Raw genomic sequence first — 12,837 nt, forward strand, 5'->3', positions numbered from 1 at the left:
TTAAGTCATTTTTAGCAATAAACCCTGAAAGGGGTTCTGTTGTGTTATATGGACTTGTTCTGACCTCAAATGAAATTATAGACAATGTTGGGGTCAATTCTGTTTCAGCTAGTGACTACATTTACATTTAAGTCATTTAGCAGACGCTCTTATCCAGAGCGACTTACAAATTGGTGAATTCACCTTCTGACATCAGTGGAACAGCCACTTTACAATAGTGCATCTAAATCATTTAAGGGGGGGGGTGAGAAGGATTGCTTTATCCTATCCTAGGTATTCCTTGAAGAAGTGGGGTTTCAGGTGTCTCCGGAAGGTGGTGATTGACTCCGCTGTCCTGGCATCGTGAGGGAGTTTGTTCCACCATTGGGGGGCCAGAGCAGCGAACCGTTTTGACTGGGCTGAGCGGGAACTGTACTTCCTCAGTGGTAGGGAGGCGAGCAGGCCAGAGGTGGATGAACGCAGTGCCCTTGTTTGGGTGTAGGGCCTGATCAGAGCCTGGAGGTACTGCGGTGCCGTTCCCCTCACAGCTCCGTAGGCAAGCACCATGGTCTTGTAGCGGATGCGAGCTTCAACTGGAAGCCAGTGGAGAGAGCGGAGGAGCGGGGTGACGTGAGAGAACTTGGGAAGGTTGAACACCAGACGGGCTGCGGCGTTCTGGATGAGTTGTAGGGGTTTAATGGCACAGGCAGGGAGCCCAGCCAACAGCGAGTTGCAGTAATCCAGACGGGAGATGACAAGTGCCTGGATTAGGACCTGTGCCGCTTCCTGTGTGAGGCAGGGGCGTACTCTGCGGATGTTGTAGAGCATGAACCTACAGGAACGGGCCAGTAAGCTGAACGGTAAGTAAGCTGTCACCACAAATGTCATTTTATTCATGTTTGTGTCAATACCGACCACGATACAGACAGAAAAGGACACAAAATAGAGCGTCTGATCAGTGAAACTTTCTTCATTACAAATTACATTTAAAAAACAACTTCCTGTTAGAAATATAGAATCCAATTTTTTTCACCATTACATCACCAATAAATGAATAGTCATACTTACTGCAGATATACATATGACATGATTTTGTTTCTGTATTTGTATCATTGTTCTATACAGGCTTTAGGATATTGATATTGTCTAAGATCAGCTACCTTGATGTATATGTTTGTGCATGACTTAGTGCTAGCTTATAGTGTGGGTTTATTTCACAGGTTTTCTAGATGACTTTCTAAAATGTCTATATCAGTGGTTCCCAAACTGTGGGGCGGTCGATAGGGGGACACAGAGTTTTTGTTGTTGTTGAGGAACTCAGTCAGGCTTACAACTTACTCTTGAAAGTTGTAATAGTAGAATGCACAAGGAACAATTATGTGTAGTGTATCATCTGTTTTACTCTTGTCATTAATTGCATACCTTAGAGCTATTTATAACTTGTCAGAAATGTCCAGATCAACGAGCCTATGTCAGGTAACGGGAGGTTCCCCAATGATGGAACGGGGGGCCCTCGAGTGAAATAGTTTTGGAACCACTGGTCTACATTATCACTAAGTGACTAATGCAGTACGTTGGCTGATGCTGTCAAAGTTTACAAAGTGCATTGCGGTGCTGTACAGTGCAGTGGACTGGTTCAAAGTTGTGGTCAATTCCATTTCTTTTTTGCTTTTCAATTAGAAGAATCAGAATTTTTGCTTCCTGCTTTGAATGAATTGAAATGGAATTGACCCCGACCCTGGACTCATGTCTCAGTATGGACGAAGCTCTCCCGTCACCGGTGCCAACCGTTGTTCGTCCGTCCCCGTTTGGACAGTGAAACTGCTGTTGTGGCTGCCCCAGTCATAGCAGTCTGTAATTAGGCTATAGAAACCAAAAGATAAACAAATACTTTAGTTTAAAAATAAAAACCAAACAATTTCATTGATTTTACTGCGTTACAGTTCATATGAGGAAATCAGTCAATTTAAATAAATTCATTAGGCCCTAATCTAACGATATCATATGACTGAGAATACAGATATGCATCTGTTGGTCACTGATAATTTAAAAAAATAATTGGCCTCACAATGGACCTCCAGGATCTGTTTTTTTGTGCATTCAAATTGCAGGTGGTCTGCGGTTGAGGCCTGTTGGACATACTGACAAATTTTCAAAAATTATGTTGGGGGTGGCTTATGGTAGAGAAATGAACATTCATTCTCTGGCAACAGTTCTGGTGGATGTTCCTGCAGTCAGCATGCCAATTGCATTCTCCCTCAACTTGAGACATCTGTGGCATTGTGTTGTGAGAGTAAACGCCACATTTTAGAGTGCATTTTATTGTCCCCAGCAAAAGGTGCACCTGTGTAATGATCATGCTGTTTAGTCATATTCTTGATATACCACACCTGTCAGTTGGATGGATTATCTTGGCAATGGGGAAATGCTCACTAACAGGCATGTAAAAAAAATTGTGCACAACATTTGAAATAAATATGGAACATTTCTGGGATATTTTAGTTCAGCTCATGAAATATGGGACCAACACTTTACCTGTTGTGTTTATATTTTTGTTCAGTGTAGTTATTTCAGTATATCTTTTAAATCTATAACATACTGAAAAGTAACCTATCCCTGTCTTAACTGTACTGTACCTTGTGGAGTTGTTCTGAGGAGGGATGCTCCACGCCAGGTCATCGTCGCTATCGTACCGACGGGGGTTGTCAAAGAAGTAACCTCTGGACGAGAGCACGTGGTTTGGGATCCCTGATCCACTCTGCAAAGACAGCATACCGAATAAGCTAAAGAAATCGGTAACGCTTTATTTAAGAGTCCAGTTTAAGCTGGTACTTCCCTCAGAATTTAACACAATTAGTAACTACCTGGCATCAAATGGTAATGGCTTACATAGTGACATTAGCGTCAATGAATCGCAGTGAAACCGATGTGTAGAAGGTCCCTGGTTTGGGGCAGCAGGTATCCTAGTGGTTAGAGCATTGGGCCAGTAACCCAAAGGTTGCTGGATCGAATCCCTGAGCTGACAAGGTAAAAAAAATCTTGCCGTTCTGCCCCTGAACAAGGCAATTAACCCGGTAGGCCGTCATTGTATCCCGGAAGGATATTGACCTTATCCCGTCGGTCAAGGATGCCTGGTCATTCTTTAAAAGTAATTTCCTCACCATATTAGATAAGCATGCCCCGTTCAAAAAAATGCAGAACTAAGAACAGATATAGTCCTTGGTTCACTCCAGACCTGACTGCCCTTGACCAGCACAAAAACATCCTGTGGCGGACTGCAATAGCATCGAATAGTCCCCACGATATGCAACTGTTCAGGAAAGTCATGAACCAACACACGCAGTCAGTCAGGAAAGCAAAGGCTAGCTTTTTCAAGCAGAAATTTGCATCCTGTAGCTCTAACTCCAAAAAGTTTTGGGACACTGTAAAGTCCATGGAGAACAAAATCACCTCCTCCTAGCAGCCCACTGCACTGAGGTTAGGTAACACGGTCACCACTGATAAATCCGTGATTATCGAAAATTTCAACAAGCATTACTCAACGGCTGGCCATGCCTTCCTCCTGGCTACTCCAACCCCGGCCAACAGCTCCCCCCCCGCAGCTTCTCGACGAAGCCTCCCCAGCTTCTCCTTCACCCATATCCAGACAGCAGATGTTCTGAAAGAGCTGCAAAACCTGGACCAGTACAAATCAGCTGGGCTAGACAATCTGGACCCTCTCTTTCTAAAACTATCCGCCACCATTGTTGCAACCCCTATTACCAGCCTGTTCAACCTCTCTTTCATATCGTCCGAGATCCCTAAAGATTGGAAAGCTGCCGCGATCATCCCCCGCTTCAAAGGGGGTGACACCCTAGACCCAAACTGTTACAGACCTATATCCATCCTGCCCTGCCTATCTAAAGTCTTCAAAAGCCAAATTAATAAACAGATCACTGACCATTTCAAATCCCACTTCCGAGCTGGTCACGGGTGCACCTCAGCCACGCTCAAGGTACTAAACGATATAACTGTCATCGATAAAAGACTACAGCCGTCTTCATCGACCTAGCCAAGGCTTTCGACTCTGTCAATCACCGTATTCTTATCAGCAGACTCAATAGCCTCGGTTTTTCTGAAGACTGCCTCGCCTGGTTCACCAACTACTTTGCAGACAGTTCAGTGTGTCAAATCGGAGGGCATGTTGTCCGGACCTCTGGCAGTCTCTATGGGGGTACCACAGGGTTCAATTCTCAGGCCGACTCTTTTCTCTGTATATATCAATGATGTCGCTCTTGCTGCGGGCGATTCCCTGATCCACCTCTACGCAGACGACACCATTCTGAATACTTCTGGCCCTTCCTTGGACATTGTGCTCACTAACCTCCAAACGAGCTTCAATGCCATACAACACTTCTTCCTCCAACTGCTCTTAAACGCTAGTAAAACCAAATGCATGCTTTTCAACCGTTTGCTGCCTGCACCCGCATGCCAGACTAGTATCACCACCCTGGATGGTTCCGACCTTGAATATCTGGACATCTATAAGTACCTAGGTGTCTGGCTAGACTGTAAACTCTCCTTCCAGGCTCATATCAAACATCTCCAATCGAAAATCAAATCTAGTCTGCTTTCTATTCCGCAACAAAGCCTCCTTCACTCACGCCGCCAAACTTACCCTAGTAAAACTGACTATCCTACCGATCCTCGACTTCGGCGACGTCATCTACAAAATAGCTTCCAACACTCTACTCCGCAAACTGGATGCAGTCTATCACAGTGCCATCCGTTTTGTTACCAAATCACCTTGTACCACCCACCACTGCGACCTGTATGCTCTAGTCGGCTGGCCCTCGCTACATATTTGTTGCAAGACCCACTGGCTCCAGGTCATCTATAAGTCAAGGCGGAGCTTTACCTAGCATAATCTCAGTTCACTGGTCACGATAACAACACCCACCCGTAGCACACGTTCCAGCAGGTATATCTCACTGATCCTCCCCAAAGCCAACACCTCATTTGGCCGCCTTTCCTTCCAGTTCTCTGCTGCCAGTGACTGGAACGAATTGCAAAAATCGCTGAAGTTGGAGACTCTTATTTCCCTCACCAACTTTAAACATCAACTATCTGAGCAGCTAACCCATCACTGCAGCTGTACATAGTCCATCTGTAAATAGCCCACCCAATCTACCTACCTCATCCCCATACTGTTTTTATTTGATTTACTTTTCTGCTCTTTTGCACACCAGTATCTCTACTTGCACATCATCATCTGCTCATTTATCACTCCAGTGTTAATCTGCTAAATTGTAATTATTCGCTCCTATGGCCTATTTATTGCCTACCTCCTCATGCCTTTTCCACACACTGTATATAGACCTTTTCTTTTCTCTACTGTGTCATTGACTTGTTTGTGTTATTGGCTTGTTTATTGTTTACTCCATGTGTAACTCTGTTGTTGTCTGTGTCACACTGCTTTGCTTTATCTTGGCCAGTTCGCAGTTGCAAATGAGAACTTGTTCTCAACTAGCCTACCTGATTAAATAAAGGTGAAAAAAAATATAAATAAGAATGTTCTTAACTGACTTGCCTAGCTAAATAAAGGTTAAAATGAAAAGTGCGAAACAATTATTAGGTATTTACCGTTTAAACAACTAACTAGCTGGTTAAATTAAAGAGTTTTACAAATCAGACATTTCCAAGCTTCTCTTTCCTCGTGATTTGAATTCTGGACACACACTCACCCTGTCCTGTGGCAGCCTGCGGACCCTGAAGAAGAAGACCACCAGGGAGGTTGGCAGCAGTTCCCAGACAAAAAGGATCACCCCGAACACGATGTAGCCAGCGTCTCCCAGGGTGGACCTCAAGTCAGCCTGCACACAGAGAGAGAGAGTGCATTTGTGTTTATCCCTCCAGAGGGTCTTCATTTGTTGCTTGTTGGTGTTAGGCTGTGCTTGAGTGTGTTTGTCTGGCGAAATGTATTTGACTTGTCCCACATATACTGTGTTTGTCTGCCTGTCTCGGTGTGTCTGTCACATTTTTTTCTCTGTCGCTCTCTTCTCCCTCATTCTGTGTCTGGGATAGCGTGTCATCCTTGCCTGGTCGGACACGTTGTACCAGTCGTAGTCGAAAGAGTTGATGGTCTCGATGTCGGTCAGAGCAAGCACCACCAGGTTGTAGCAGGCCCGTGATGCGTACAGCAGAACCACCAGGATGCCAATCAAAGTCACCTGACACACCGACGTTCCCTGCAACCAATGTTGAGGGAGGTCATGAACTACCAATCAGCATTAGTATTTCCGAGGGCTCACAATTTCCCACCTCCAAAATAAATAAAGACGTTCAATTAAATTGAATGTAACTGCTTTTTAAGTTGACCTTAAATCTTATACGTCGTGTCCTACTTAATTAAGTATGTCGCTGTATGTATCAAGTGTCTCAGAGAAGGAGTGCCAATTTAGGATCGCATGGACAGGCAAGACCTGATCCTGGATCAGCAATCCTACTCTGAGATGCTTGATACAGCCCTGTATCTACAAGTCCTGAAGGTCCTACCTTGGACTCGAGGTATATGCTGGCCAGGGACATCTTAGCCACCTTGTAAAGGCAGATGGACAGTGAGACGGCGCAGAGCACGAAGAGCGTATCGTTGATGGTGACTCTGACCAGGACAATGGTCTTGACCTCGGTGGCGGTCATCTTAACCAGCAGGGCACAGGCCAGGTTGACCACCAGGAAGAGAAGACTGACCGCCAAGAAGACCAGGTAGAGAGGGAGTCTGCAGAAGGAAAGATATGGAAGGGGGGGGTCTAAAACACTGCAATACATACCACATGAAATGTATAAAATGTCTGGGCCCTAGTTACAGCCTTTGAGCTATGTGAGGGCCCTGTATATGGAGAGGAAGAGAGGGGTAAACCCAGTCTACTTACTTGTATTTAAGGAGCTCTGGGGTATACTTGGACTTTGCCTTGAAGTAAACCTGTTTTGGGTGACATCAGAAAACAAGTTATACTTGGGATATTTTCCCAATGTTCTTTTAATAATTTGCTCCCAAGAAAACAACAAACAATCAACAATGTGGCCTCTCAGCTGAAGAACCAGGTAATGAACTGATTCTGTCTCCAGATCAGATATATTTTGAAGGGATCCCGAAGAAATCCAAATAAGTTGGACCCCTGTAGACTGAGCTCTTATCAGTTACTGTAAATAGCACCAAAAGAAACCCATGACGTGATGTCAACAGCAGACAAGCGAGGCCCTACTGTATTATATTTAATAGTCATGTGTGAAGGGAAACAAATGCTACGAATAGATGTAGCATTGTGTATCTAACTGGCTATACAGAACAGTGGGCATGAGAATGTCAAGCAAGTGTGTGATTGCTGGTGTCTGCAGACAAGGGCTGTGTAAGTCTCTATTGTGGGCCACCCCTCTGAGCCGGGTTCCTCTTTAGGTTTCCTTCCTCCTAGGGAGTTTTTTGTGCCCTATGCTTTCGCTTCTGCTTTGCTTGCTCTTTGGGGTTTAAGCCGAGTAAATGGAAAGCACCTTGTGATAACTGCTGATGTGAAGAATCTATATGAAATTATTTATAAAACAATAGATCCTCTATTTAAGTCTATGACAATTTAATTACGTGCTTCTGATAATGATTCATCATCTACACTGAACATGTAAAGTGTTGGTCCCATGTTTCATCAGCTGAAATAAAATATCCCATAAATGTTTAGCACATAATGCATATTTGTCTTAGATTTTGTGCACACATTTGTTTACTTTCATGTTAGTGAGAATTTCTTCTTTGCCAAGATAATCCATCCACCTGACAGGTGTGGCCTATCAAGAAGCTGATTAAACAGCATCATCATTACACAGGTGCACCTTGTGCTGGTGGGGCAATAAAAAGGTAACTCTAAAATGTGCAGTTTTGTCGAACACCACAATGCCATAGATGTGTCAAGTTGAGAGAGAGTGTGCTATTGGCATGCTGACTGCAGTAATGTCCACCAGATCTGTTGCCAGAAAATTCAATGATAATTTCTCTACCATAAGCCACCTCCAATGTCGTTTTCGAGAATTTGGCCGTACGTCTAATCGGCCTCACAACTGCAGACCACATATAATCATGCCAGCCCAGGACCTCCACATCTGGCTTCTTCAGCTGCGGGATGGTCTCAAAAGAGCCACCCGGACAGCTGATGAAATTGTGGGTTTGCATAACCAAAGAATTTCTACACAAACTGTCAGAAACCGTCTCAGAGAAGCTCATCTGCGTGCTCATCGTCAATACCGGGGTCTTGACCTGACTGCAGTTCGAAGTCGTAACCGACTCCAGTGTGAAAGCTCTCACCTTGGATGGTCACTGGCACACTGGGTAAGTGTGCTCTTCACGGATGAATCCCGGTTTCAACTGTACCGGGCAGATGGCGTCTTGTGGGCGAGCGGTTTGCTGTTGTCAACGTTGTGAACAGAGTGCCCCATGGTGGCAGTGGAGTTATTATATGGGCAGGCAAAAACAACGAACACAATGGAATATTATCGATGGCAATTTGAATGCACAGAGATAACATGACGAGATCCTGAGGCACAATTGTTGTACCATTCATTCATCATCACCTCCTGTTTCAGCATGATAATGCTCAGATGGCCCCATGTCGCAATGATCTGTACACAATTCCTGGAAGCTGAAAATGTCCCAGTTCTTCCATGGCCTGCATACTCAACAGACATTCCACCCACTGAGCCTGTTTAGGATGCTTTGGATCGACGTGTACAACAGCGTTTCCAGTTCCCACCAACATCCAGTATCTTCGCACAGCCATTGAAGAGGAGTGAGACATAATCCACAGGTCACAATCAACAGCCTGATCAACTCTGTGCAAAGGGGTTGTGTCCCACTGCATGAGGCAAACGGTGGTTACACCAGACACTGACTGGTTCTCTCATCCACACCCCTACCTTTTTTTAAAAGGTATTTGTGACCAACAGATGGATATATACTCCCAGCCATGTGAAATCCATAGATTAGGGCCTAATGAATTTATTTCAATTGACTGATTTCCTGTAACTCAGTAAAATCTTTGTTGCGTTCATATACACTGCTCAAGAAAATAAAGGAAACACTAAAATAACACATCCTAGATCTGAATGAATGAAATATTCTTATTGAATACTTTTTTCTTTACATAGTTGAATGTGCTGACAACAAAATCACGCAAAAATTATCAATGGAAATCAAATTTATCTAACCCATGGAGGTCTGGATTTGGAGTCACACTCAAAACTAAAGTGGAAAACCACACTACAGGCTGATCCAACTTTGATGTAATGTCCTTAAAACAAGTCAAAATGAGGCTCAGTAGTGTGTGTGGCCTCCACGTGCCTGTATGACCTCCCTACAACGCCTGGGCATGCTCCTGATGAGGTGGCGGATGGTCTCCTGAGGGATCTCCTCCCAGACCTGGACTAAAGCATCTGCCAACTCCTGCACAGTCTGTGGTGCAACGTGGCGTTGGTGGATGGAGCGAAACATGATGTCCCAGATGTGCTCAATTGGATTCAGGTCTGTTGAACGGGCGCGCCAGTCCATAGCATCAATGCCTTCCTCTTGCAGGAACTGCTGACACACTCCAGCCACATGAGGACTAGCATTGTCTTGCATTGGGAGGAACCCAGGGCCAATCGCACCAGCATATGGTCTCACAAGGGGTCAGAGGATCTCATCTCGGTACCTAATAGCAGTCAGGCTACCTCTGGCGAGCACATGGGGGGCTGTGCGGCCCCCCAAAGAAATGCCACCCCACACCATGACTGACCCACCGCCAAACCGGTCATGCTGGAGGATGTTGCAGGCAGCAGAACGTTCTCCACGGCGTCTCCAGACTGTCACGTGCTCAGTGTGAACCTGCTTTCATCTGTGAAGAGCACAGGGCGCCAGTGGCGAATTTGCCAATCTTGGTGTTCTCTGGCAAATGCCAAACGTCCTGCACGGTGTTGGGCTGCAAGCCCCACCTGTGGACGTCGGGCCCTCATACCACCCTCATTGAGTCTGTTTCTGATCGTTTGAGCAGACACATGCCCATTTGTGGCCTGCTGGAGGTCATTTTGCAGGGCTCTGGCAGTGCTCCTCCTGCTCCTCCTTGCACAAAGGCGGAGGTAGCGGTCCTGCTGATGGGTTGTTGCCCTCTTACGGCCTCCTCCACGTCTCCTGATGTACTGCCCTGTCTCCTGGTAGCGCCTCTATGCTCTGGACACTACGCTGACAGACACAGCAAACCTTCTTGCCACATCTCACATTGATGTGCCATCCTGGATGAGCTGCACTACCTGAGCCACTTGTGTGGGTTGTAGACTCCGTTTCATGCTACCACGAGAGTGAAAGCACCGCCAGCATTCAAAAGTGACCAAAACATCAGCCAGGAAGCATAGGAACTGAGAAGTGGTCTGTGGTCACCACCTGCAGAACCACTCCTTTATTGGGGGTGTCTTGCAAATTGACTATAATTTCCACCTGTTGTCTATTCCATTTGCACAACAGCATGTGAAATGTATTGTCAATCAGTGTTGCTTCCTAAGTGGACAGTTTGATTTCACAGAAGTGTGATCGACTTGGAGTTACATTGTGTTGTTTAAGTGTTCCCTTTATTTTTTTTGAGCAGTGTATATTTTTGTTCAGTGTATTTAAAAGCAGCATGACTTCTTGTCTGACCCGTACTGCCTACACCTCACCACGACACCCGCTATGATATATTGTAAATAACTAGCTGTATGACTATACAATTGCCAAATGCTGTGTGCACATTGCACAATGAGGTGGCTGTGCTAAGCCACTAAATAAGGAAAATGTTGCTAATCTTCCTTTGCGGGGGCTTCATACCTTTCCACTCCTGTCTTTCTTGAGCCACCCCCTCCTTCCCACTGCCTTCCACCACTTACCTCTTCTAAGGGGAGCTTTCCCCATAGGATTGTATATCCCAGCTATTGGGGATGCCACCATTTCAAAAATAGCAGAAATAACAGTCCACAGCTATTCTGTATACACAACACTCACACATCAATGTATAATTATATTAATACTCTGAACTACTTCCGAGACACTGAGGCTGAAAAAAAGGACAGATTGCTATTTACAACATATAGCATCCAACCGTAATCCACATTATGGATCCCAATGGACCCTCACAATGGCCCCAATATGGCTCTTGTGGCCTCCTGAGACCCCCCATTCCCTAAATGTGGCCCCTGGGAGCGCATCCTCACCTGGGCGCAGTAGAGGTTCATGAGGCTCAGCGTGAAGAATTGCAGGCAGACGGGGAAGCAGTAGAGCAGCCAGAAGGCGAAGGGACCCAGCGTGTTGGCCGTGACGCAGTCGCGGAAGTAGAAAGAGAAGAGGAGGGCGCGCAGCGCGGCCCACAGCAGACACAGGAAGAGGAAGGCCGTCTGGTAGCTGAAGCGTTTGTGTCGGTATCGGAGCACCAGCCACAGCTGGGCATAGATGAAGGCAAAGAGGAGAGAGTAGAAGACGGTGTAGGCAACGGTGAGGCCAAGCGTGACGTAGGGCGGGATGGCCGGGGCCATGGTGGGAGGGGGAGGCAGGGAGCCGTTACCGGCTGCTGCCGTCGTGAATGCCGGCTCTGGTGCCTCTGAAATCCCCCCGACGGTGCTTTTCTCCACCACCTGGGATGATGACTCCAGGGACATGTCCATCGCTTCTCCATTCATCCTCTGTTCCTCAACGAGGGAGAGAAAGAAGGGAATCCTTTTTTCTTCTCTCTCAGGCAATGTGTGTCTGGTAGAGACGATATATCCTCTCCATGGAGCCTTTGCTTCAGACTCACAGCTCTGCTGTCTGACTCAGAGAGAGGGAGGGAGACAAAGGAGGGAGGAGAGGGGGAAAAGAGACACCCCCCTCTTTTTGCCGGTGCTCCGGAGAGTGGTTGGAGGTAGTGTCACATGACCGTGGCTCGGGGTGTTTCATTGGCTGGGGGCTCGGCAGGAGGCTGTGATGCATTTGAAGAGGATGGAAGGAGGGTACAGATGGATCAAGAAAAAGAGAGAGTGTGAGAGGGAGAGAGTAAGTGAGAGGTGCACTGACTGTACCTTAGACCACGTGCTGGAGGGACCTGTCTTCTGCTCCCGCCCCCCTCTTCTGTCATAGACAGCATCATCATGCAGCCTGTGCCAACTGTTTATCACCCCTCCCCCATTTCTTTCTCCTCATTTCTTATTTCATCCATCCATACTGAATGTTGTGTAATGGATGTATCACAGTGATGGTGGGTGCTTTAACATAGTGGGGAGAACAAGTATTTGATACACTGCCGATTTTGCAGGTTTTCCTACTTACAAAGAGGTCTGTAATTTTTATCATATGTACACTTCAACTGTGAGAGACGGAATCTAAAACAAAAATCCAGAAAATCACATTGTATGATTTTTAAGTAATTAATTTGCATTTTATTGCATGACATAAGTATTTGATACATCAGAAAAGCAGAACTTAATATTTGGTACAGAAACCTTTGTTTGCAATTACAGAGATCATACGTTTCCTGTAGTTCTTGCACACACTGCAGTAGGGATTTTGGCACACTCCTCCATACAGACCTTCTCCAGATCCTTCAGGTTTCGGGGCTGTCGCTGGGCAATATGGACCTCCAAAGATTTTCTATTGGGTCAGTTCTGGAGACTGGCTAGGCCACTCCAGGACCTTGAGATGCTTCTTACGGAGCCACTCCTTAGTTGCCCTGGCTGTGTGTTTCGGGTTGTTGTCATGCTGGAAGACCCAGCCACAACCCATCTTCAATGCTCTTACTGAGGGAAGTAGGTTGTTGGCCAAGATCTTGTGATACATGGCCCCATCCATCCTTCCCTCAATAC

The 12,837-nt window shown here is 46.0% G+C and overlaps 1 protein-coding gene across 1 annotated transcript; it reads right to left on the bottom strand.

The window, feature by feature from the left end:
• Positions 1-844: 844 nt before the first annotated feature.
• Positions 845-11,816, bottom strand: LOC135539403 (G protein-coupled receptor 137Ba-like). The gene is made up of 7 exons (XM_064965274.1): positions 11,218-11,816; positions 6,891-6,940; positions 6,514-6,736; positions 6,057-6,206; positions 5,703-5,831; positions 2,616-2,737; positions 845-1,842 (listed from the first exon to the last, which is right to left on the bottom strand). Exons 1-7 carry the CDS (start codon positions 11,677-11,679, stop codon positions 1,731-1,733), a joined length of 1,248 nt encoding a protein of 415 aa, XP_064821346.1. The 5' UTR covers positions 11,680-11,816; the 3' UTR covers positions 845-1,730.
• Positions 11,817-12,837: the final 1,021 nt, after the last annotated feature.

This window comes from Oncorhynchus masou, chromosome 5 (genome assembly GCF_036934945.1).
Source record: "Oncorhynchus masou masou isolate Uvic2021 chromosome 5, UVic_Omas_1.1, whole genome shotgun sequence".
NCBI lineage: Eukaryota > Metazoa > Chordata > Actinopteri > Salmoniformes > Salmonidae > Oncorhynchus > Oncorhynchus masou.

Coding starts and splice junctions, on each gene's coding strand:
- LOC135539403 (XM_064965274.1), bottom strand. CDS start 11,679: ATGAATGGAGAAGCGATGGACATGTCCCTGGAGTCATCATCCCAGGTG. Junction 6,941..11,217: donor TGAACCTCTACTGCGCCCAG/GTGAGGATGCGC, acceptor CACCCAAAACAG/GTTTACTTCAAGGCAAAGTC. Junction 6,207..6,513: donor GCATATACCTCGAGTCCAAG/GTAGGACCTTCA, acceptor CATTGGTTGCAG/GGAACGTCGGTGTGTCAGGT.